The sequence below is a fragment of the Herpailurus yagouaroundi genome, unplaced genomic scaffold (genome assembly GCF_014898765.1).
Source record: "Herpailurus yagouaroundi ecotype Mexico unplaced genomic scaffold, PumYag 159, whole genome shotgun sequence".
In the NCBI taxonomy this organism is placed as follows: Eukaryota; Metazoa; Chordata; class Mammalia; order Carnivora; family Felidae; genus Herpailurus; species Herpailurus yagouaroundi.
The window spans coordinates 67834091-67861669 of NW_024412400.1; the positions used below are offsets into that span (position 1 = coordinate 67834091).

The following is a 27579-nucleotide window of genomic DNA, read 5'->3' on the forward strand; positions in this document are numbered from 1 at the left end:
CTTTTTTTTCAACATTTATTTATTTTTGGGACAGAGAGAGACAGAGCATGAATGGGGGAGGGGCAGAGAGAGAGGGAGACACAGAATCGGAAACAGGCTCCAGGCTCCGAGCCATCAGCCCAGAGCCTGACGCGGGGCTCGAACTCACGGACCGCGAGATCGTGACCTGGCTGAAGTCGGACGCTTAACCCACTGCGCCACCCAGGCGCCCCTCTGATATGTTATTTTTTTATCTCTTTGTTAAGGTTCTCATTGATGTCCTCCACTCTTTTCTCAAGTCCAGTGAGTATCTTTATGATCATTACTTTAAATTTTCTATCAGGTGCATTACTTATTTCTGTTCTGTTTAGATCTCCTGCTATGATTTTGTCCTCTTCTTTCATTTGGGACATATTCCTCTGTTTCCTAATCTTGTCTACCTCTCTGTGTCTGTGTCTGTGTTTTAGGAAAGTCAGCTACGTATTCTGCTCCTATACCTAGTGGCTTTATGAAGAAGAGATCCTGTTATTCAGTATCCCCTCTTCACTAGAACCTGGCACTTCAGGAGAGTATCCTATATATGTTGCTTGCACCGTGCTGTTGTGTCTAAATTGCTTTTCCTTTCAGTCCAGTCTTCTGCAGTGTCTGTCTGCCTGTTCTGCTCTGTGCTTGCTCTCTGTGATGTTAGTGGAACTCAGGCAGGCCAGCTCTGAGGGGGCTTGCCTGAGGGGAACTCAGGGGTGGGACAGCAGTATTAGCAAAATGTACAATGAGCTAGTTTTAGGCCAGATCTTCCAAAGGAGAGCACATAGTGGAGCTGGGGTTGTGGTGTATTTGCACTGATCCCAGGGCCCAGACCAGCAGACATGGAGTGAGTCCTTGGGAGAACTTGTTGGCAGGGTATACTGCTAGTAGGTTAGGTAGCAAGTGTCTGTGCAGCACTGCCTTCCACAGGTGGCCCTGTGTTTACACTACAGGATAGAGGAGGAAAATGGCATCTGCCATCTCCTTCATTCCCAGAGAAGTCCCCAACATGCTCCAAAATCCATATAAACAGATCTCCCTACTGTTGCCTCAGGCATTGTGCAAAATGCTGCTTCTATGTTACCTCTCTGTGGGCTGCTATCTTTTTAAGGGTGAGGACTCAGCTATCCCTCCTCTTCGAGGCACACCTAGTGCTGAATCAGCTGACCTTTGAAGGTCCAGGTTCCAAGTCTCCCTGGTTATGCAAACTCACAGAATTCAGCCCTTCTAGTTTTCAAAGCCAAACTTTATTGGGATTTGTCTTCCCCAGGTAGGCTTCCTGGTGCAAGAGACAATTTCTCTCCCCTCTCTGTGCTTGCAGCTTCCTCCCTTCTATGGGGAGCTCCCCACCAAGTGGTTTCTGCCTTCCCTAACCTACAATGCAGCTTCTCTACATGGAGTTGTGGAGTTTGTTCTGCCAGTCTTCAGATATTCTCTAGTTTATTTACATGGTTGTGAGTGATATCTAGTTGTAAACATGAGACAGGGTGAGCTTAGGGTACTGGTACTCTGCCAGGTTCCCAACCTCCATCTCATCACATTTCATAAGTGAGCAAATAATTATAAACCCAATACTGGCAAGAGTATGCAGGCATATTTTGTTGATAAAGTATAACCAGGACAATTTTTGCCTAGAAATTTAGAAGCCACACTGATGACTTAAAAATCTTCTACTTTCTGTCTCAGTAATTTCACTTCTGGGAGTCTTAATGTAATATTCCTAAAGTATTGTGAAACTATGAAAATATGGTCATTATTATGTTATATATTAGAAAAAATAAAGGTATTGGATAATTAGGTTAGAATTCATTCACGTTTTACTTGCTGGAATGCTATTTAACTATTAAATTGGTCAGGAAATAAATGCACACCTATACACACACATACATATACATATATACATACATACATACATACATACATTCACATATTACACACATATATAAGCACAGGTGTATAGTTATATGATTGTGTTAATTGTAAACATCAAGATTAAAATAGGTTATGTACTTTATGCTTACATTTGTATGAAATATTTATGTGAAAACAAGACTGGGGGAGGTAAATTACAAAGTATTACTTCTTAGGTATTCAATATACAAATGGAGGATATTCCTAATTTTTTTTTGTTTTTTCTGAAATTTTATAATCTGGTTATTCTAATTTTTAGGTAAATTAAATGAAGAAAGAAAAGAAAGAATAAAGGACAGGAGAGAAGGTGGGAGGGAGGAAGATTTATGTTTTCCTCCAGTAAACATAACATTGATTGAATTAAGTGAATTTAAGATGCGACATTAATGAATAGTTTGAAGAAGGCAAGGAGGGTTGTCTGTGATCGTTAACTTTGCTCTAAAAAGGAACATTAAAAAATATTCCTTTTATTTTCTGATAAAAAAAGGACAGTTCTGCTTCTATGTATTTTTTCCCCTTTGTATTTCTTTTTTTTTTTTTTTTTTTTAATTTTTCAACATTTATTTATTTTTGGGACAGAGAGAGACACAGCATGAACGGGGGAGGGGCAGAGAGAGAGGGAGACACAGAATCGGAAACAGGCTCCAGGCTCTGAGCCATCAGCCCAGAGCCCGATGCGGGGCTCGAACCCACGGACCGTGAGATCGTGACCTGGCTGAAGTCGGACACTTAACCGACTGCGCCACCCAGGCGCCCCTCCCCTTTGTATTTCTAATAGAGAAATTGAAATTTCTCTAATAGAGAAATAGAGCTCTAGCATTAAAAATATGTGGGCATCAGGGATATCAAAGAATTATGTAGGGGGAAAAAAAAAGTGACTTGGCTATTATTCCAAATCATCTACTTCCTTTAGTTTGTGCCATTTTCTGGAATTTGTAAGTCTAGTTATCTACTCTAGCTTTGCATTTCTAAGCGTTTCCTCCCGAGTGAATGTAGCTTTTATTACAGCTCTCCAAATCTATGGTCCTTGAGCCCATATGAATTAGCACTAAAAACATGTTTATAATTTTGGAGTAAAATAAGATTATATATTCAAAATTTAATATAAGGCCTTTTCACGTACTAGTATCCTTCAGTTTCTTAGCACATCAAAATTACAGGCTTGTTTATACACATGGGCACAACCCAAGACTGTCTGAAAATTTTCCTGTGAGTTTCGCATGAAGGAAGTAGTTTTGTGATATTTAGAAGGGAAATATGTCATACACAGTTAGGGTTAAAATTTTAAAAAAATCAGCAAATTTCAAAAAGCCATTTGAAAAGTATACTAATACATTTGAAAAAATTTATATCATTTGTTCAGTAAACACTTAGGGTATTTCTTGGCATATCTATATCTATATCTATCTATATTTATATCATCTGTATCTATCATCTATTTATCTATCTATGTATATACTGTACATATTATTTTATGACTGGAAAAAATAGCTTAAATTTTATTTTTTTCAGCTTTTTCATCTATAAATTAGAAATAAGAATAGTATGTAGCTGTATTTTATTAAGGTGTTATGAGATAATACACATGAAGTGCTTAGAAGAGTGTCTGACAAAAGGGTTAAAGAAATGTTCACTGTTGTTATCATTACTATTTTTGATTGCCAGGATATGTTGACTTTTTTTAAATTAAATATTACATTTTGGAAGTTTGTTGCATAATGGCAAAAGAACCGTTTAAGCTAGAATAATATATTTCAGTGTAACTAATACCTTACATTTCAATAGGAAGAAAATCATATTATTTAATTTTATTCTCATAGTTAGATATTAAATCAGAAAAATAAAAAAAATCTATAATTATACAGTTAATAAATGGCATATGTGAGACTTAAGTTCTAATTTTGGCATTTCTTCCCAGATACTCCATTGTGACTTTTTAATCTGAATTTACTATTTAGTTAATCATTTAAATATATAATTTTATAAAAATAAAATCCTAAATAATTCTGGAGGCAGAAGACCCATAAAGACACATGAATGTTTATACTTGAAATCAGTATATACAACTGTGTTATAAAAGTGAAACTGATTTGATAATTTTGTTTATTTAAATCTGTAATCTCATGCTTGATACAGTGGCCAGGGGTTGAAAGTGTCAGCTGTCAAAATGTAAATTACTGAAGTGTATCTTAGGGAGAAGTGATGGTGTTCAGACTTACCAATCATGTGGCAAATAATTAATATGTATCAGGGACTGTAATTTCAGATAATATGGAGAATTTTTCAGTCATTCCCAAACTATTTGTGTGCATTATCTGAGATACACTGCTTGATAGAGATTCTCAGAAATACATGAACCCTATTTCTATGATACCCTAGTAGCAATAGGAAAATGTGGTTAGCCAGCCTGAAACCTCTATCTTACTTATTTTTTTTTTAATTTTATTTATTTATTTTAAGAGACAGGCAGAGAGAGGGAGGGAGAGAAAGAATCTCAATTAGGCTGCACGCTGTCGGCACAGAGCCTGAATACATGAGAATATGACTTGAGCTGAAATCAAGAGTCGGATGCTTACCTGACTGAACCACCTAAGTGCCCCTGTATCTTACTTCTGATGGCAAAAGTGAGACTAACAGACAGAAATTATAGGTTGGCAGGTTTATGCATAATATAAAAAAGTTGTTTCTAATTGCTCATGCCTATGAGTTTACTCATAAGGTAAATCCCTATTGTAGAATGTGTAAACACATGCTTCATGCCCTCTCTGCAGAGATGTTTTAGACTAGCGTCAGGCTAAAACTGTAGAGTTGGGCTAGGCCCTTCAACTCTAAATTCTAGTATTCTAATAGAGTAGATATTAGCCAAAATATAGTCAAGAAATACTCCTTAATTGGTTTGATAGGCACCAACAAAAATGATTGTTTTCTTAAACCTCTTTAAGAATTTAATAGTAATAAGACTCAATAATCAGTAGTGTTCTAAAGTTTTTGAAATAGTTGTTTGCATATTATCTCACTTAATGTACCTTTTGAAATTCATTAATTTTAATTTTTATATCCAAACTTTGTATTTACTTCTTCCAATTAGTGTATTTGCACCTTTACCAAAATTTGATCTGAAAATATGCAATGTTCACATTTTGGCATTGATTTTAGAATCTTGCACACATTTTGACTGATTTTTTTTCCCCCTATAATATAGTGGAAGTTGTTTCATTCAATACTTTCATGGCTGGCATTTGTTGATTTATTGAAAAAGTCATTTTTAACTGAGAAATCTTACAAATGATGAATATATACCTAATTTTTATGTATCAATCTATCTATGTTAATTAGTGCACATTTATTTACTATATTTGGGGTCCATTGATTGAATTTCCACATAGCTCATCTTCCTTGCATTAGTCACATTGAGATGATTTGCAGTTTTGTTAATTTCATAGTGGGATATAACTCAAGAAACTTCTGAAGTAGTCTGAATGAAAAATGCTTCTGGACCCCCCCCCCCTTCCCTCTTCCCTAACCACTACTGTGTATCAGTTAGGAATGCTTCAATTGCAAATAACCAAATAAATCTTCTATAGCTTACATAAATTCCCTCCTTCTTTCTTCCTTCCCTTTTTCCAATTTTCCTTTTTTTCCCCTTAATTCATTCCTTCTTTCCATTATCTTATTAAAGAAGTTTGGAGGTAAGTGATGGGTGACATTAGGATAATCACATTCTTTCTGAACTTCTTCTGGCCTTGACCCTATAGTCAGTCACAAATGGGTGCCACAGGTCCCAACATTAGGATTATGTTCTAAATGCATCTTTCCTCCTTATGAAGAAAGCAACATTTTCTTACTTGCCACCAATTAATGAATGTTTATGTGTCATTGATCAAAACGGTGCCAGATGACTCTATCAGTTTGCTAGTATTTTAGCTGACCCAACCCTGTGAATTCTTAGAATGGATAGTCTGGGAATGGGTGTTGGGTTAGCAAAGCAGCAATATCTGTCAATCCTATCTTTTACTAACTTCTCTTTTCTGAACTACTCTAAAGTACTTAATTTTCATAGATTCAACTACTTTTTGCTACTTATCTTTTGTTAGTATTTGTAGAAATTAAGTTGCATAATTATAATATTATATACAACTGGAAAATGAGTGTTTTGAGAATAAATATAAATGGATTTTGGCAAGCATGCAGCTCACTGATAAGATGAGAAGTGTATGGGGGCGCTTGGGTGGCTCAGTCGATTACGCATCCAACTTAGGCTCAGGTCATGTCTTGCGGTTTGTGGGTTTGAGCCCAGCATTGGGTTGTGTACTGACAGCACAGAGCCTGGAGCCTGCTTCAGATTCTGTGTTTCCCTCTCTCTCCGCCCCTCCCCTGCTCATGCTCTAACTCTCTCTGTCTCTCAACAATGAAGAAATGTTAAAAAAAAAAAAAAGAAGAAGAAGTGCATGGGTATATTGAAGAATCGCTACTGGCTGGGAGAATTCAGTGTTTCCTGGAAATCAGTTGAATGTATTTTAGAGGGAAATTTATAGGTAATCCAGGAATGGGATTAAGTGGTGGCTGGCTAAAATGTACATTCCAAAAGCCCTAATTTAAATCCAGAGCAATGCAAAATAGATAATTCCACTTATCCATGGGCTCTTCAAAGGGCTGACCCATATCTTGTTCAGCTTGTGTCTCCAATAGGCAGCATATATCCAGTACATGAAAGTCCTCACTAGAAGTTGCATTGAGTAATGGTGATGATAATGATGATGAAAATGTTAGAATACTATATTCCATGATATGGTACCATATTAGTAAGAATCTAAAAGAATTTGTTCTTAGTGATTTCTTGTTTATAAGTTCTTTGAGTGAAACAGTTATCACTCTCATTTGTCAGATGGAAAGTCTACTTTGGTTTGACATCCTAGGATTTGGCATTGTTTGCTAGGCAAGTAAATGCCAAAACCCACCTATTTCCTGTATAATCAAACTTTCCTGCACATTACTCACAGTCCTGGATTGTTTGGCTAATTGCTGAAAAGGACTACAAAGCCCAAAACAGCAAAAAAAACCATAACTCTTTCATCGAATACATAATAGTAAAAGCAATGGACTGTAAATATTTAAGTGGGAGAAAATGTTGCATGCTTTTTTGTTAGAGACCAGAAAACTTGTGTCATTTCCTTTTACAAATGAAAGAGCTTCCTATTTCTGTTTGCTAACAGCTGGAACTGCCACTACTTTTATTTTGTTGTTCCCATACTCTTTATAGCTTGAGGCAATAATTCACTCAATTTATGTGAAATAGTTACATCACCAGTTTTGCTGCTCTCTATATATTCATGAGGTTTGATGATGTTGTTCTAATTATTAAGGACTTTTTCCCTACATCATGTGGGAAAAGGTAGTTTGAGTTTTACATTAGCTAAATTCAGGATAGGTCATATATATAACATTAAAGCTTTTGTTCATGTTCCTTGTGGGACTGATGTATGAATAGTTCAAAGATGTCAAAGTTAGTCATTCTGTAACATTTTTCCTATTTTGTAATGATAGAATTTATAACATGCCCAGTGGTAAAATTTTATATATCTAATAGATGTCAATAATAATTATAAATATTCCAGATTTACTATAATGTCTTACTTCTAGTTCTTCCAGAAAGCCATGCTAAGTTTTTCAAACCATAAAGCTTTATATAGCTGACACCACCCAAACTTCCAATGGTTATCCATATGCTCTATCATTTAACTTCCTACTTAAATGCTGGTTGCTCTGGGCAACAGCACAACTAATCAATTGTAAATTGCTTACCTTGGATTAGAATTTTCTTTAACATTGTCACTTTTCTGGAAATCACCATCCCTAAGAATGTAATAGTTAAGAACTTTGAGAAATTTGAGAATAGATTTTATAATTCATGTATTTTCTACTGTATATTTCTGAAGTTAATCGGTAGCAATATAGTGTGATGGGTAACAGGTATTAAAGAGATGGTATTCATTAATAAACCTTTTCATAAGATAAAAAAAAAAGCATAATGACAAGTAAAGCTTTAAAAATAAAACATGAGGGGCACCTGAGTGGCTCAGTCAGTTAAGCTCCGACTTCAGCTCGTCATGATCTCATGGTTTGTGAGTTTGAGCCCCACATTGAGCTGTCTGCTGTCAGCATACAGCCCATGTCAGTTCCTCTGTCCCCACTCTCTCTGTCCCTCCCCCTGCTCACTCTCTCTCTAAAATAAAAAGTAACAATAAAATATGAAACTCAAACATAGAGCTCTCTAATTCCTCTTAATTTCTTGAATTGTAGTTAAAAGAGCAAAACATTTATCTCAGTCTTCTACATTTTGATTTTTTGTTTCACCTGATATTGATTTGGAAATTTTCATCAGCTTGAACAGAAAATCTGCATGTGGGGAAAGATAAGAAATTGACTGAAATGTCTGATATAGAGCCAGAATGGGTCTCTATTGTATTATATCCCAAGAATGTTAGAAGAGGCAATTAATAGTTGAGAGGGACCGTATAAGGTGGTTTTTGGAGCTGATGCATCAGAGTTTTCTGAAGTGTTTATTATAATATAAAAATATCTGTTCCCACCTGTCCCCCAGAGATTTAATTTAGTACAGCTGAAGTATATACCTGGATTTTTACTTTTTATGTGCATAATTTCTTAAGCATAATAAAAGCTTGAGAAACACTGACATATTAATTCTCCATTTCCCACACATTTTTTACCATATTAAATACCTGGGAAGTAGCATTAGATTTGTCCCCACTTTGAAATATCCTCATTTATAGTTTAAAACTATAATATGACCATGAAGAACACTTTCTGAACATGATACAAAACAACTATTCAGCACGTTATATATCACTCAATGCGTTTTGCATACAAATGGTTATAAAACCTGATTTTTAATTACATGAAGAGATTTTCATTAAGGATGAATAATTATCATTTTATCACATAATAAGAACTATGCAATCAGTGTCTGTGTATATTTTTTCTCTGGCTCTACAGAGCCATGTTAGGCAATGATCTCCAATGATCCCCACCTCTTGGCATTCATGCCTTTTTATAATTCCTTTTCTCAGTGTGGGCAGGACTTACTGACTTGCCTCTAACTAATAACAGGACACAGCATGCGTATTGGGATGTCATTTCTGATATTAAGTTATAAAATGACTGCAGCTGTCATTTTGGGTGCTCTCTCTCCCTCATTCTGAGGGAAGTTAAAAGCCATGTTTTAATATGCCCTGTTGAGAGTCCCACATGACAAGAAATTGAGGGAGGTTTCTAGCCAACAGCTAGTGAGGAGGTGAGGTCTTTAGTCCAGCTGCCCACAAAGAACTGAATCTCACCAACAAGCATGTGAATCGACTTGGGAGCAAGAACCAACCCCAGTCATGGTTCAGATAAGATCACATCCCTGAGCAACACCCTGACTGCAGCCTCATGAAAAACCTTGAGTCAGAAGCTCCAGCTAAGCCATGCTCTGATTCTTAACCACAGAAGTATGAGATAATATATATTTGATGTTTTAAGTTGCTTAGTTTTAGGATAGTTTGGAAACAGTAGAAAACAATTTAGAAGTCAAAAGTGGCATTAATCACCTCATTCCAGATTCTAGTGTCAGGATTTCTTTGCTCTCTATGTGATCTCTGATTTTTTTCATAAATACTTTACTTGCATTATCATAGATGAGTTTTATTTGAAAACAACTCAGTCCTTTAAAAATAAATAGGAGCTTTATTAAGAGTAAAATAAAAATTGCACAAATTCTTTGTGTGTAGCAAGTTCAGCCCTCGTCCAATTTCTGTCACTCAATTTGACTCATAATTGCAAATTCATTTATTTTAAAAATTTTTTTTTCAACGTTTTATTATTTTTGAGACAGAGAGAGACAGATCATGAACAGGGGAGGGACAGAGACAGAGGGAGACACAGAATCTGAAATAGGCTGCAGGCTCTGAGCGGTCAGCACAGAGCCCGACGCGGGGCTCGAACTCACAGGCCGTGAGATCATGACCTGAGCCGAAGTCGGACGCTTAACCGACCAAGCCACCCAGGCACCCCTCATTTATTTTTTTAATTTGAGAATTCATCATATTCTTTTTGAGAATAACTACCCTTCTTTTTTAAATTTTTTTTTTCAATGTTTATTTATTTTGGGGACAGAGAGAGACAGAGCACGAACGGGGGAGGGGCAGAGAGAGAGGGAGACACAGAATCGGAAACAGGCTCCAGGCTCTGAACCATCAGCCCAGAGCCTGACGCGGGGCTCGAACTCACGGACCGCGAGATCGTGACCTGGCTGAAGTTGGACGCTTAACCGACTGCCCCACCCAGGCGCCCCGAGAATAGCTACCTTTCTTGTGCGATAACCAAAATGACAGCATCTTTCATAGAACTCGAGCACTAGAATATTTTTAAAATATTCTGGAAACCAGCACTTTTGTTTTATAGATGAATAATCTTTGGTCCGTAAGAAAAAAATAAAAGACGAAGTGGATTACTGAAGATAAAACTACTGCTTGAACTGAGATCTAATGACTCTTTTCTAGTGTTCCTTTGATTCTTTGATCATAGATTTACTGGGTGGTGGAAGCCAATGTTCAGAAGACTTTTGGGAGATGAGCAATATTTAGGCTGGGACTTGAACTATGTCATGTGTAGCTTCCAAAATGGGATAGCCCATTTTTACTAATATTTCAAAACTGTTCTCAGATTTCCCATGGCTTTGTAAAGCCTCTATGTACCTCACTGCTCTCTATGTGTCTTACTGCTAAACAACATTTAACCAAGTTTCCAGTGTCTGCCTTTTCTATGATGGCGTCTGCAAAGGTGCCGTGCTACTAGTGTTCAGGAACAAACATTAATAATGTTAATTAATAGCATAAATAGTATTGCATTTTGGATTTATTATGTAGTAAGTGCTTTGGATTTATTTTTGGATAAACACCAGGGAAGGAAGATTGAGACAGAGACACTATTCTGGAATACAAGACTCCCTGCATAAAGAGCCATGTTTTTAGTAGTTGACTAGCTTCAAGACTCTGAGGAAACTCTTTTACATCATGGTGTTACTATGAATGAAATTTTAATGGTATAACATGTAAGAGAGTATTTTTAAAAAGTATTTGTTAATGTTTATTTAATTTTTAGGGAGAGAGTGAGAGGGAGAATCCCAAGCTCTGACCTGGGGCTCAGTCTCATGAACCGTGAGGTCATGACCTGAGCTGAAATCAAGAGTTGGACGCTTAACCAACTGAGCCACTCAGGCGCCCCTAAAAAGTATTAACTGCTTCTCTAGCAATAAGCAATATATCTTATTTATATCAATTATCTCTTTTCAACAGACAGAAGTTGGGTTTATTATGGCCTGAAGTAAATTAATTTCCTCCATCTTTCTATTTATTTTGCAACCATTGACTACCTCTCTTGCTAGTTTTATGTAAGTGTGTCAACGTTTCTGGAATATCTCTGTTATACTTGTCAGTGGAGTTGTTATACAAATAAATGCCAGGGAGTCAGGGATTTGCTTCCACATCACCATGCACTATTGGAGGCATTACTCTCATTTCTTGTTTTAATAAACTTCCTTCAAACTCCTAGGCCTGAATTAAATCAAAGTAGTTTTAGAGCTCAAAGATGGAATAAGTCACTTCAGGAAAGTGGGACAAAGAAAATCAGGGACGCCAGATGGAAAGTTCAGACTGGCCAGTATCTTTAAAATGTCAATGCTGTATAAAAAGGCTGTGTAAGCCATCAGTCAGCGATGGCTCTAGAAATAGGCAGGTGGCTATAGAAATTAGTCTTTTTTCACTAAGCCTTAGAAAATTATTTTTAAAGTATGCTGAATTTGAGAACACTTATGCAGGTATATTTAAGGAACTTAAAAAGAGATGAAAGAAGAATTTCTAGTAAGATCGTAGTAGTTAATAGAAGAGTAACCCCTTATTTTCCTAAATAGTAGAGTCGAAAGTCTGTATATTTATTTTATTCATATATTAAAATTTGACTTATTTACTAAAACAGGCAAGATTTAAATCTGGCTTTCTTATGTTTTTTTGTTTGAAACAAGATTAAAAATCAATACATTTCTCCTTTGACCATGAAACCAATTTATAACCCTATGGCAGTATCCATTCATTTCAAAATAAAAACATAAAGCAAAGCCTTTGGTTTTCAAGAAAAGAGGAGTCTCAAAAAGAAATGGCTATAGGGCCTTAATGGTGTAGGAAAGTTTTTCAGGGGAACCAAAAGTAAACGGATTTTCTTAGAATGGAGGCATGTCCTTAGTTCATGCTAAAAAAAAAAAAAAAAGCATTCTTAGCCTTGTAGCTATTCCAATTTAATTGAATTCACGCTAGCTAGCACATAGATACAACAGTATTTGTTAACATTTATACAGAACTCTATGTATACACCAGACGCTTATGCTGTCATGATCATATAGTTATTTAATTTTTAAAACCGTGCTTTAACAGCAGGTATTTGTTTTATTCCTATGAAAAAAATGGATGTTAAAGAACCTGTATAAATCTCTCCTTCAACCCTTCATCCCTGCCTCATGGAGATTTTAAATATTGTTGAACCATGAAAACTATTATATGATGATTCAGAGCACAGATCACTTAGTTGGTTTCAAATACTGGTTCTATTACTTCCTAGCTGTGAAAGCTTAAGTTATCTATCCCTACATTTGAGTTTCCTTGTGTATGAAGTGATAAATGTAAAAGGATAATTCTGAGGTTTAAATGAGATAAAACATATAAAAGTGCTTAGCACATAGTATGAACTCAATAAATGTTAATTGTATTTATTATTTGAATCTCCTTCAAGGGGCGCCTGGGTGGCTCAGTCGGTTAAGCGGCTGACTTCGGCTCAGGCCATGATCTCACGGTCCGTGGGTTCGAGCCCCGCGTGGGCTCTGTGCTGACGGCTTAGAGCCTGGAGCCTTTTTCGGAATCTGTGTCTCCCTCTCTCTGACTCTCCCCCATTCATGCTCTGTCTCTCTCTGTCTCAAAAATAAATAAACTTAAAAAAAAATTAAAAAGAAATGAATCTCCTTCAAGATTCACCAGCAAAAAGTGCATAATTTTATTAAAAAATTTTAAAATATTTAATTTGAGAGAGGGCAAGCGAGCATGAGTAGGGGAGGTGCAGAGAGAGAGAGAGGGAGAGAATCCCAAGCACTATTAGTACAGAGCTCAACGCAGGGCTTGATTCCATCAACCGTGAGATCGTGACCTGAACTGAAATCAAGAGTTGGATGCTTAACCACCTGAGCTACCCAGGTGTCCCAAAAGTACATGATTTTAGAAATCATTTGGTTAATTATTTTAACTGAACAAATTAACCATTAAAAGATTTTAAGAAACAACTTTTCTGCCTTTGAATATATGATTCATGTGGAAATAATAAATAATCACATATACAATGTACCATAATGTTTGCAATGTATTATGCAATTCAAATAAACTGTATTTCAAATAAAGTAACATTTTATGCCAATCAGGGAAGATTTTTCTCCAAGAGATAGATGAGATAGATTTTTTTAGCAGTTAGTTTTAAGAATAACTTTATATATAAAACATTCTAATTGTCAAAAAAATTTAGAAAATGCAAAAAAAAAGTGTTATAACTAAAGGGAAATCACCCATAAATTGGCAACCCAGATTTTTTAAGTATTTAATAATATTTTTGCATATTGTCTTATGGTCTTTGTGTATTTAAAAAACAATATTTGATCATTTCTTACCTAGCTATTTATCATTTTCACCACCCCACATTGTTTTAGAAAAATTTTTCCAGTTTATTAAATGTGGGTTTTATGAGTGGACTAAAGAAAAACAAAAGGCATTTTTTAGCTTTGGGATGGGGACTGAAGGATAGGAGGTAAAAGATGAAAATACAGCAAATAGCAAATGAGTTTTATTCAGTGAAGGATAGGGTAATTTATCTGGATTAACAACTGCAGGACGTGAATTCCACATTTGAAGGTGAGAGCTATTCTCTAGCCCTGCAGTCTAGGCAGGATGGCACTCTCGTATGGCGGAAAGAGCAGTGGAGAGTGTGTGAGAGGCCTCAGTTCACACTACATTAATACTATTTGACACTTTAACAATATCGAGTTAGTCACTTGGCTTGGCACTCCCCTTGCCTTGCTTCTTCATGTTTAAAATGAGACATCTGAAAGATGGGCCCCAAATCAATAATGTACCAGTCCAAGCCAGATCTATCCCAGAGCCACTGTGTACCTCAGAGGACGTAGGGTCTGTGAATGCTTTCACAAGACTGGAAAGTGTTGTGCAAAGGGAAACACTCTGGAATGTGTGCCATCGAGGCCATACTCACATCTTTCATCTTGGTGTTCACTGAGGCCACATCAACAGACACATAGAATATGCTCTGGAAATTCTTGAGACAGTCAACAAAGGATAAGTTTGGAATGGAATTGACATCTTCCCAAAAGTCTTTTTTTTTTTTTTTTTTTTACCTAAGAACATGTTTTCTGAACTGGATTCTGATAGCTATTAGTTTTAGTTCTTTAGCAAATTGTTCTCTCTCTCTCTCTCTCTCTCTCTCTCTCTCTCTCTCTCTCTCTCTGTGTGTGTGTGTGTGTGTGTGTGTGTGTGTGTGTGTGTGTGTTTTCTGAATCTGGCAATAGAACCAAATGGATCTGCAGGTTTGAATATGTGACTCAGTTCTTGTTAATCATGTTGTCTCGCTAATCATGTTGTCTTGCTTTGCTTGGACATAGTGACTGTCTGTAAGTGAGAATAGAGTGCAAACAGAGGTAATTAATCACATATCTTTGTGAAACTAAATGTTGTGAGGAGAGAAAAAGACTCCTGCCTCATTTAAGATAGAATAGTAGGGACTAGTACTACCTTCCTGCTTGAAACAAACAAAAAATGTACATAACACATGAATCAAGAGCACTTAACACATTGGATATCAGGCAGTGAAGGCAAGCAGTCTCTGAGAAAGAGGAAACAAAAGAGGTGAGGGAGAGATTGCCCAGCTCACCGCCTAGAGGGAGATTCTAGGTCACTGTGCAAGGAAGAGACTCAGGCAGAGTAGGACCGCCTCCTAGCTTTGAGGACCAGCTGAGGGCTTGAAGTACTGAATGCAAGAGTTTATATTCCTTTTTATTGTTAAGCTACTTCAATTTGGGGTTCAGTCATTTTAAGAAAAATAGACCTAATACACCTTATATTTCATTTCCCTGTCCATTTTCCTTATTCCTGAGTTCCATTTCAAAGTCAGGCATACCTCAGGCATTGCTGAAGTCACATGTTAAGATCTGACAAGTGCCCTTTACTATGTAGCCTCAAGTATGTGCTGCAAGAACCGCAGCCTTTAGAGTGACTTTCGAATTAAATTGTTAAAATGTGTTTTTAACTTAGTACCTTCTGAAAAATCTATTCTTCTGCAGACAGGCTTACAGCTATCTTCTATTAGGGCTGGAAATTGACTTTCTAGCCACTGACACTTGACAGGATGTTTATTTTCCTGTTATAACAATTGCCAATTGTCCACCAATTTCTCTTCTCACAGAAATAACGAAGGTCAGCCGTGATGAACTACACTCTCTGTAGCTCTCTCTGACAATTTCTTTATATCCATATTTGATATCAGTAATTCTCTCACTTCCTAAAAATGGAAAAAAAAATGAAGACAATCAGTGCAAAATGCTGTCAAGGGTGGGGAGCGAGAAGATAAAGGTGTTTGCATGTTATTCTCGACCTGACTATGAAAAACATCACCCAACAAGGATGGAATGTCAGCACAGATACATTTTTTTTTTAATTTCAAAAAAGCTCTGCAGCTTCAAGATAAAATGTAACCTTGCAGTTGCTAAGGTAACTGGGATTTTTTTTTTCCTCTTTAGGAATAGCAGAACAAATTAGGTGAGGAAAACTTCTGTAAATTGTCAATACATGAATGCCCGAGGCGGCAATAGCTCAATGCTTCATTGGAATCCTAGGTAACCAATATGTGGGGCAAGTCACCTAAAAGATATATTTGCTGTTGATCTGATTAGTTTCTTGAGCAATTTAATGCAAATGATGAAATCATAGCTACCCCTCCTTTTTTAGCTTTGACAACCTTTCTTCCCCTTGTTAATTTTATGCAATTTAACAGCTATCAGTGGTTCTAAGACTGAAGATAGAACATTTTTAGATACAATAAAATATGACAAGGTTAATTGTTGGCAATGGTCTACTTTATAATCAATACGTATTTAGAATTCTATATTGATATTTCTCTGTTGCTGCTATTCCCTGGGCTTCCTCTGGTGTGGCATCATTAATCTCTCATCATTCTGCTGGCAGGATTATTTGTTAAAATATTTGGAATTAGAGACTAATGGTTCGTACATGAAAACCCACTCATTATGTTTGTTTTCAAAGTATCTCAATGTACTCTGACATAAAAAGACATTGATAGGGGCACCTCGGCAGCTCAGTCAGTTAAGTGCCTGACTCTCACTTTTGACTCAGGTCATGATCTCACAGATGAGTTCGAGCCCCCCATCTGGCTCCATGCTGATGGTGCAAAGCCTGCTTGTGATTCTCCCTGTGGTATTTCATGGTTTCTAAGATGCACACTTTCCCACATTTTAGTATCCCTAAAATTAGGATGAATATAGCAATTGATGGTACTTGACAATTGCCATTAGCCACTCGTTGCTTTTAAAGTATCTTGCAGTACATATAATAATCAATGATGTTATAGACTGGATGGGATATAGCATTATGACTTACTGGTTTGAAAAAAATTTGGTAAAATTTGTCCCATGAGTTGTTTTACCTTGTCTTACCAAGCAGTATATTAACCAATGAAACACTATGATTTTCTAGGCTCATCTTTAAAGTAAGTAGCTATCGCAGTGGTGTTGTTGATACAAATGTTCTGACTTTCAGATGTTCTGTGGATTATTCAGGTGTTATGTGATCATCTCTCACTATCTTCCTGTGCAAACAATACTTCAAAACAAACCAGTTAACAAGATGGGTTCACTCAAAATATACTAAGGAGGGAAAGCTGTGTTTGCTAGTAATTAAAGTTTCATTGATATTGCCTCAGTTCTGTGACTGGGCATCTGATTAACTAGTAAGAGGCATTCACAGGAAACCTGCCCTGAGCTAGAAGCTCTGCCTTCTGATGGGTTTTGGAGACCGTTGCTTCCAGATCAACTCATTCACTAGTTGCGTCACCTAGCAAGTCAGTTAATCTCTCTCAAGCTTAGATCCTCATCTGACAAAAGGGATCATTTCACAGATTTGATTATTGTTCAAAGATCAAACCAAATAGAATAAAATATTGTGCCATAACTGGTACTCAGTAAATGGTCTTTTCCTTTTTCCTTTTTTTCTCTATACTTATCCTTTGAGTTAATTTTTCCTCTGTATCAAATTAATGAAAAAAAAGGAAATTATTATTCAATATTTTACAATATGATAAAAAGTTATACCCAGGAAATGTTTGGTCTTGTCTAAATTGGAAGGTTTGAAGAACTAAAACAGTTGACTCATGAAGCCCAAACTGAGGATACTAAAATTCTAGAATAGTCTTCAAATAATTTTATAATCTCTATAAACAAGAGATTACATAGTTCTTATGCAGGGTCCACTTTTTATAGTTTTATATTTTATTGCATTAAAAATAACATTAGAGAATGATAGCTGGTGCCATATGGAGTGCGAAGGCAGTGGGCTTGGTAGATAGATAGATCTGAATCTGTAATATCAGTTTGAATGAATGTCTTTAGGCATGAGAGTTGTAGTAAGTTTAAGTTACTTAAACTTTTTTGAGCCCCAGTTTCCTATATGTGTAATTAGACTAATAATATTTTTGTTGGGATAATAAAAGGTGATTATGTATGTAAACTGTTAAACATAATCTATGAGCTAGAACAAGTAGTAAATAAGTGTACCTTGAATATCACAGAAATTTCTTTAGAATGGAAAGCTTTCTCATATAGATAAAATTCAGTTATAATAAACTTCAGAAGACATTTTTAAATGCCATCTTATTCAGTATGAATGTACTGGAGGACCAAATCCCACTCTGCAGGAGTTTGGAAACAAAACAAATGCCCAAGTCTTTGTAGCTGACTGTCAAGGACTTTTAATTTAGTGAGGGAATAAAGGCACTATAATGCACACGTACTCCAACCCTACAATTCACTTTTGGATGTTTTTGTGTCTGAGTCTTGATGAAAAGGTTGGGATTTAATGGAGTTTTACTTGTTTTTTTGGAATGTTTGAGATGGGAAAGAGACAGAGAGTTAAGCTTAATTTTACTTAATAGAATTAAATTAAAAATAAAAATAGCTCTGCTATAGTTTAACTCTATAAACTATCAGTTGTGGACAAGTTCTAAGCATTCCAGGTAGTAAGACAATATTAGAAACATGATATCCAATTGCCTGTTTATTACAATTGAAATGTATGTCAAACATGAATGGTCCAAATATAAATCTTAGAAAATTTTAAAGCAGTGAGCTGGATGAATTATTTCATGTGAGTTAGTGTATGTGCTGGGTGATAGGAGTATATTTTGAGGGATGACAGCTGAAGAGGTGTCATATTGTCTTCTGTGTTGTCTTGGTGATAAAGCTCTTTCAGGTAATTTTTGCAATTGCCCATATAAAAGCATCACAGCTTAGTGATTAAGAGCCAGGCTCTGGAATCAGACTGAGGTTGTTATCTCCCCTCTGTCAGTTGACACAGTTTGACTTTGGAATATTAGGAAACTTTCTAAACCTTAGTCTTCCCAACTTTAGAGTAGGGACAACTTCATAGAGCTTTTGTGAGAGTTAGAGTCTGATTGTGAACCCAAGCAGCGTGGTTCCAGGACTCATTCTGTTGACTGTTAGGCCAGATGTTCAAGATGTATTTTGTTTAAAGGGACTACATTCAGATCACTTTATTAGGGAAATAGAAAAGAAAACAAAAATAGGTCAGTAATTTTAACTGATAAAAATTAAATTGTATCATATAATTCTTCAACAATTTTAGAAAAAATATAACTTAACTTTTGACCCAATCAACCTCAAGAGTTTATGATTATAGTTCGTATTATGTTTGAGATATTATGCAGTTCATTAAATCAGAGAGATTAAAGATGCAAAATAATATCTATGGTCTAATACATAGCATTTAATGTATTTAACTATATTCAATTTCATACGTGATATTTTCCACCTGTTCACCATTCCTGGTTTCTGTGTGGTGGTAAAGTGTTTCAGGCAGTAGTTCTCATTTGAAACTTTGTTATATGCTAAGAGCTCTTTTAAAATTAAAAATTTGATTTAATTTTGTTTCAGAAATTACTTCTGATTTTTTCACATATAAATTAATATCAACCCATAAGTGGAGCAGAAAAATGATTTTTTTACATGGTCTATTTAAAAAAGTTACTTATGTTTTCTTCCAATGATTCTCAATTCTTAGCTGGTTGTGGATTTAATCAAGAACCCAAGTTTGATGAATAGGAAAATAATATCAATGACAGCATATTTGCATTATGCTTTCTGTATTAAAGCACATTATACATTTAAAGGCAAAATGATATATTAAGAATGCTTGGTCAAAACTTTCATTCAATGACATTGAACAAAGATCTGAAACTGAATATAAATATGGTATAACTAGCCTTGGTTGTTGAAGATGTTCTTTAATTATGGTAACATGTGGCCCAAAAACTATCTCATGGTTTTCATTTCCGTCACATTGCAAAAACTATTAGTTTATTTGAAATCCTTCCCCCACAACAGAACTTTGGCTAGAGAAAGTGTGTATGTATCTTGTCCACTGCAAGTTGTTTATTAAGTGCTTGGAGAGTCTTTTCTATATCAAATGGGATTAACTATTTGGAACTTGTACTTATGGTTAAATTAAAAGAAAGTTGCACATCAGACTCACTTTCATTTGTTTTAGCTCTATTCTTCTATATCTTTTTTGAACCATCAACTTTAGGGAATTAAAAATAAGGCAAAACATCAATTGCATACTAGCTCCAAAGATATTTGTATGTAACACTGTTGAAATAAAGAACCTATAGAGTAATTGGTAATTTATTTCGTATATTTTTAAATTGAAAATAAACTTGTGTCAAATGTCTTCAAGAATGCTTACATAATTATATTTATACTGTAAAATCCATATTAAATACTTGTGATAAAATAAAATATGCTACTTAACAAGTAAATAGGAAGAGGCATATTTTGAAAGCATTCATTGTGACACTTAATCATTGTTACTATGTAGCATATTTGATTTCATGTTAAAAAAAGAATGTGGTGTGATTATGAAAGCATATCAAGTATAATAAATGTCTCTAATAAGAACAATATTTAGCATGTGCTTATTCAGAAAAGATTAGTCACTTGTAATTCGATCTAATAATTTTATAAGTCAAGTCAGAAATAATGAAAATGAGAACATACTGGATTTGGGGAGACAGTACTGCAAAGTGGAAAACATTTTGGAGTCAGACAGATGTGGGATTGTAATTCTGTACTTAATCTTGGTGTAAACTTGAACAATTTATTTACATTTTCTGTGCCTCGTTTTCCTTTTGTGCACAGTGGGAAAAATAAAGAACCCTTGTATCAGCTAGCTATTGCTGCATAAGTAACCACCCCAAAACTTTGTGACTTGAAATAGTAAGGAATTATTGACTGCTCACTAGGTTCAGCTGAGTCGGGTTCACTTGTGCATCTGCAGTCAGTTGTGGGGATCAGGTACATGATTTTCCTAATCTAGGGTCTGGTGGTTGACTGGCTGAAGTTTGGTCTAAGGTGGCTTCACCTGGGACAGCTGGCCTCTCCTTCATGTTATGGCACTTCCTTTAAAAAGGGTAGCTTTGGTTTGTACTCATTGCACAGAAGGAGTCCAAGAGTGTGAGAGGAAGCACACAGGTATCTTGGAATGGGCATACAGTCATTCTGCTGCATTGGTCAAAGCAAGTCACAGAACTCGGACAGATTCAAGGAGTGTGAAACAGACTCCACTTCTGGAGTAGCTGTGGAGTTGCATTGCCAAGTGGGTGGATCAAAAAAGGAGTAAAGAATTATGGCCATACCATATTCCCTCTAGCAATTTAATATTATCTTTGGAAGAGTATTGGGCAGAAAATGTGTGCTCAGTGACGTGAACTAATTTAATTTTTAGAATGAAACAACTTAAATTCTGAGAATATTTTTTTCTTTTGTTCTTTGCTTTCTTTATAAGACCTGCATATGGTTAATCACTTAATTTATTGCAAGTTCTACTTCTAAAACTACTTAAAATAATGACTCAAATATAAAAAAATCAAATATGGCAATATTTTATAAGAATTCATGGAAAATATTACTTTTAGAAATATATTTTCAGAATTAAAAAAAAAAATTAATGTTTATTTATTTTTGAGAGAGACGGAGTATGAATGGGGCAGGGTGCAGAGATAGGAAGACACAGAATCTGAAGCAGGTTCCAGGCTCTGAGCTGTCAGCATAGAGCCCAACATGGGGCTTGAACCCATGAACCATGAGATCATGACCTGAGCTGAATTCAGACCCTTAACTGACTGAGCCACCCAGGCACCCCTGTTTTCACAATTTTAAAGGTCAAAACACAATTGGTAAGAAAATACTTTCATTTGGAATGCCTTGGGCATGGATCCGAGCTTTCCATTATGCCATTTGTTTAATAGTGTCTGTTCCATCCTTTTTGGTGAAAGTATGTCATAAATATTAATAGTATTACTAATAAGATAAATTATCTTTGACTATTTTTTTTTTAATTTTTACCTTGAAATAATTTTAGACTTGCTGTAAAGGGGGCAAAGATAGGACCCAATTCCCATTTCTCTCCCAGCCTGGCTTCCTCTCATATTAACAATGTATATGGCCACAGTGCATCTTTCAAGACTTGAAAATTCACATTGTTGCAACACTATTAACTAAACTACAAATCTTATTTGAATTTTATCAATTTTTTCTCTATGCTTTTTTTTCTTCTGTTCCAGGATCCTATCTAAGATCCCACATTAAGTTTAGTTTTTTCTCCCTAGCCTCTACACTTTGAAAAGTTCCTCAGTTTTTTGTTTCCTTCATGAACTTGATACTTTTGAAAAGTGTTGATGAGTTATTTTGTGGAAAGTCTCTCGGTTTGAATTTCGTTTTTCTCATGATTGGAAAAAACTGGTGCATTTTTTTTTACACCAGCAGTACTGAAACAATGCTGTATTATCAGTTCACCTTGTCAAGAAGTTTATAAGTGTGTCTTCTTAGTGGTGATATTAATCAGATCACTTGGTAAAGCAGATGTCTGCAAGGTTTCTCTACTACAACGTTCCTAACTTTCCCTTTTTTATTAGGAAGTACTGTGAGATGCTGCAAACCCCAGACCCTAGTTTGGGAAAAGGGACTTCTTGGAAAAGTGGTTGATTCCAGCTGGGACAGAATAAATATAAAATGTAACTGAAGAATCTGGTGGTGAAAGAGTCTAAAAATTCCAAAAAAAAAAAGATGGGGGTTGTCGAAATAAGCAAAGATGACTGAAGCCAAAACAATTTGAACAACAAAATAAATGATAGTTTTGAATATTAACCCATAAAATTAAATACTTTCATGAGTCCATACTGATATAGATATGTAATTGAATAAATATTATTCGGGGTTGAAGTCTTAGTTTGGGTCACTATAACAAAATGCTGTGGACTGGTTGGCTTAATTGACATGTTTATTTCTCTCTCTCAGATTTAGGGGCTGGGATGTTCAAGACCAGTGTGCCGGTATTGTTGAGTTCTGACGGGAATCTTCTTGGCTGGCTATCTGCCTTCTTGCTATATCTTCACATGCTAGGGAGAGACAGGCAAACTGTCTCTTCCTCTGCTTTATAAAGTCACTAATTCTATCATAAGGGCACCACTCTCATGACCTCACCTAAACCTAACTGCCTCCTAAAATTCTGATCTCCAAATACCCTCACATTGGAGCTTAGGACTTCAAAAAAATTAATTTGGGGGAGGGGGGATACAAACATAAAATCCATACCAGTGGAGAAGGGACAGGTAGGTATTCTATGCAGTAGGATTTTTGATTAATAAAAGTAGAAGGATGGGGAAAATAAACAATTACCACTAGGCAAACAACATAGTAATGCTTTTTGTACATCAGTGGATCTTAGAATTAGCAAAAGTTTGAGGATAAATAGGATTTGCATAGTATCTTTTATTTTTGAAACAAATAAGGATAATTTTCTAGGAGCTCCTGGGTGGTTCAGTCCGTCAAGCATCTGACTGTTGGTTTCAGCTCAGGTCATGATCTCACGGGTTCATGGATTCCAGCCTGCTTCAAGATCTGCACTGACAGTGTGGAGCCTGCTTGGGATTCTCTCTCTCTCTCTCTCTCTCTCTCTCTCTCTCTCCCTCTCTCCCTGCACCTCCCCTTCTCACACTCTCAATCTCTCTCTCTCAAAATAAATAAACTTTAGAAAAGTTTTTCTAAAGAATACTGGTGTTTCCTTCTCCATACAACGTATCCAAATGTCATCTTTTTTCAATACCCTATTCTTAAATAATGAGAGAAAATTATTCTTTTAAAAAACAATTAACCCTGGTTAGGCATGGGGGTCTAGAGCAGCAGCAACAAAATCAGGTTCCTTGATGCTTTTGACACTATCTTCTTCGTTTTGTTATCTTGGCACTGCAGGTGTAAACTACAAAACTTTAATCTGTGCTATCTTTTGGGAGTTTACCAGTTCAGAAAGGCCCATGCCCTGTCCTATGGCAGAATGATTATTAGAAGAACACACTTTGTAATGCCATTCAGAAGTCTAACCAGCTATACACGGATTTGAGGCATGGGACTGTATTTGTAAAAAAAATAAAAACAAAAACAAAAACAAAAACAAAAAACAAACTAAAACAGTATAAATTAGGGAAAAAATGCATAATGGTAACTTAGTTGCTCCAGAACACTCTATTCTTTGTTACGTGTTTGTTGTATAAAGGAGATAGAAATATTTTAAAACTTAAAATCAGATAGCCATAGCCATCAGTGTAATTTTCCGTGTATTTTTTCTTTTATTTTTATAGGATTAAGGTGATGTAAATGCACTGGAAGAGGAAGAGATCAGAAATTTAAGTTAAATTTTTGAATCACAAAATGTAAGAGCTCAAAGGATGCTAGAAGTCATTTAGTCCAGCATATTTATTTAACAGCTGTAAAAATTAAGAGATGGAAGTTGAGGAACTTTAAACATTTTCTATGTATGCTTTGAAGTTTGTAGTGATCTAATCATTTTAAGAAGTTTGACTCATTAGAAGAGGTGTAAAACTTTATTTTCAGAATGTTATTAACAAACATTGACAGCAACTAATGATAATTTTAAGACATCCAATTTTAATATTTAGCTCATCAAATTGTGAAGGAGATTAAATTAAAATATTCATAGCTTAGTTTAAAATTGTAATTACAATAAAAGGGGCTTAGAAATAGGTAGCTGTTTGAAAATACATATATTTCACTGGTTAGTATAATGATTTGGAATAATAATGCTTAGATCCAAATACTACTGTCTTTGGATATTCCTTTATTCATGAATGATTCATTGATTAGTTCACACATACAATGGAAAATAAAACTCAGAAGGTCCCTTGTTCATATAGAACTTATAGTCCAGTGGAGAAGAATCAATAAGAAGCAAATAATTATTTAATTTTCATGTTTAAAACCTGTTATATGGGAGCCAGTCACAGGAAGGTGGAGGCATAGTCTTCCAAGGGGGCTGGCAGCTTGTCCAGAGGCAGTAAGGCTGGAAAAAAAGGCAATGTATAGAAACATGGGAGCAGAGGAGAAAGCCTGTCATAGGTCAAGTTGAAGAGTTTGGATTATATTTCAAACGTAATACAAAACCATTGAAGGATTTTAGTGAGAGGAGTTTTATTTATATTTTAAAAAAAAAAATTTTTTTTTCAACGTTTATTTATTTTTGGGACAGAGAGAGACAGAGCATGAACGGGGGAGGGGCAGAGAGAGAGGGAGACACAGAATCGGAAACAGGCTCCAGGCTCTGAACCATCAGCCCAGAGCCCGACGCGGGGCTCGAACTCACGGACCGCGAGATCGTGACCTGGCTGAAGTCGGACACCTAACCGACTGCGCCACCCAGGCGCCCCTATTTATATTTTTAAGGAATTATTCTCACCGCCATATCGGGTAAATGATGAATGACATAGCTAGTAAAAGTGTTTAAATACAGTCTTCACCTCTTCACTTTTTTATCATTATTCTCCTCCACCTCTTCCAAAAATTGTAGAATTATGCTTATAGAATTGTGATTGAAGATTTGTATGGCTTTAGATAATCTTTTAAAATATTATATATTAATATATATGTAAGTATGTTTTGTGTATGTACACATACATGATACTATAATTATATGAATATATGTGTGATACATATTCTAGAAATATGGTAATTCCATTTTTGCTATGATTTGATTGAGAAAATACCTTTTTGTATATGGATTTAAGGGTCCTTTTCAATAATTCTTTCAGTTAACACCACTGGACCATATATGGGTGTGGAATTACTGTCCTTGATCCTTTTTATTTTTCCCTACTTTACAAAATATTTTTATGTATTCAGATGAGCAGGCCAATCTCAATTGTAATCCTGTCCTTGTTTGCTTACTGGTTGTATAAACTTGGTCAAATTAATTAATATTTCTTTTTCTTTTTTTTTTTTTGAGATTCCTTAGTCTTTTCTATAAAATGGTACCTACTTCAACAGTATTTTGTAAAAAAACAATTACATAATGAATGTAAAGGATTAAACATTATGCCTAGCTTATAGTGTAGATTCAATAATATTATTTTAAAATGTGTCATAGATCGACATAGTGAAATCTTTTAATTTTAATCTTCTCTGTTCTGTCTTTGCTCTAATCAAAGCCATCTATCTGTGTTTCTGTCTTAGTGCACTTTGCACAGATCTCTTTAAGTTTATCTTTCTTGCCCACCGAAAGAAGCCTGCATATGGTCTGCAGCAAGGACATAAAGGAGGGGAGGCTCATGTCAATTTAGAACATAAAAAGAAATCAACCAGATAACATTACCTGTATTATCTAATTTTAAAACTAAACAGAATTTAGAAGTTCAAGGGAAAGGTCAATTGGGACATCTTATATAACTATGGAAATAATAGATACAGTGAGTGCATTTTTGTAGATTTTACTTCCTATAATTAAAAAATATATATATTCATTTGTATAACATATACCTCATACAGCTTTATTGATACTACATATATCAAGTGTAACTAACAGAATGATTTTGAGTAATTCTTTTCAGAAAAGATAGTGGTGATCATTCTTATTCTGTTATTTTCATTACTTGGATATTTATCAAATCTCATTGTTAATATGTCCTGCGGATAGCCTTAGAGCTTTCCATAGAACTCTAACCAAAACAGATAAATCAAAATATGGTATGAATAGCTTTGAAAGAGTATACCATATAGTATACTTTATACACTAAACAATGCTTATTTGATGTCTCCTTTTAGATGAATATTTTAAGTGTTCTTTGCATATTTTGCAGTTATGACCAAATGAAATAAAAGTACTTTTAAGCTAATGAAATACGTGACATGCTGTAGGGTTCGTAATGAAAATTCTTTCCTCACACTTTGAAGGGGACATAGTTTTACACAAATGAAGTATGTCACTTCTGTTAAATAGGTATTTTGAGGGCTTAACCAATCACAATACTTTTGTTGACTATAAGGCTATGCCTGTGTACCACCTAAAATCATGTAATGATCAACCAATCATCAGTACCCACCCCACAGTTTGAGAAATAGTAGTAAGTTTCTAATTCATGTAAAATAATATACAATGCAATCTGGAATAGAGGTTAAAATCATGGATTCTAGGACCAAACTAGCTGGGTTTGATTCCTGGTTCTAACAACTCAGGAGCTTTGTGATCCAGAGGAAGGCACATAATATCTCCCTGTCTCACTTTTCCATCCATAAAATGGAAAGGATCCTATATCATAAGGTTATTATGAGGATTAAATGAGTTGAATTGTGTAAAGTGATTAGATTAGTTTCTGGTACTAAGATAAAGGTCCTGTAGCATTTACTGTTATTATGAAGGACTTAGTTTTGTCACATGAAAAGTGTATAAAGAGTGGTTTATTATCAGAATTCAGGGGAAAAGAAATCACCATGGGGCATCCTTATCACAGAACTAGAATGCTAACTGCCTCTTAAAGGGTAGATAAGATTAAAGTTTTCTGGGTTATAAGAAAGATGTGGGGGTTGGAAATTAGGAAGTGTTGGAGACACAATGGGATTGTTGATTTCAATAGAGTGGAAGATTCTCACAAGTGCATAGTGAAAGAAGAGGCATGAAAACCAGGTTGACTTGACCCTATGTGGTGAGGAATTGAGGCCTGAACAAATCACTAGCCTGTGAAATAAGGTGACTTCTGCTGCATGATGATGTGTTATGTGTTTTCATCTTGACTTTTGTAATTTGGAAGTTCAGGCTTATTTTATCACGGAGAAATAAATGATTGAGTAAACTCAAATAACTTCAACAATTTTTATGTGTTTTTAATAGATGAGATCAATCCAGTGGTCGCAGAGTTTTG

General features: G+C 35.4%; 1 protein-coding gene across 6 annotated transcripts in view; it reads left to right on the top strand.

The window, feature by feature from the left end:
- The window catches only part of NAALADL2 (N-acetylated alpha-linked acidic dipeptidase like 2), a 1339397-nt gene that overhangs the window by 455632 nt on the left and 856186 nt on the right, over positions 1-27579 (top strand). For 2 of the 6 annotated variants that reach the window (XM_040480794.1, XM_040480788.1), the window contains one exon: positions 246-282. The exons of the other annotated variants lie outside the window; for them this stretch is intronic. Coding sequence is in view for 1 of the 2 variants with exons in the window: in XM_040480788.1 (XP_040336722.1) it covers positions 246-282 (37 nt within the window). In the remaining variant the exon portion in view is untranslated. The remainder of the gene's footprint in view (positions 1-245; positions 283-27579) is intronic. 6 annotated transcript variants of the gene reach the window in all.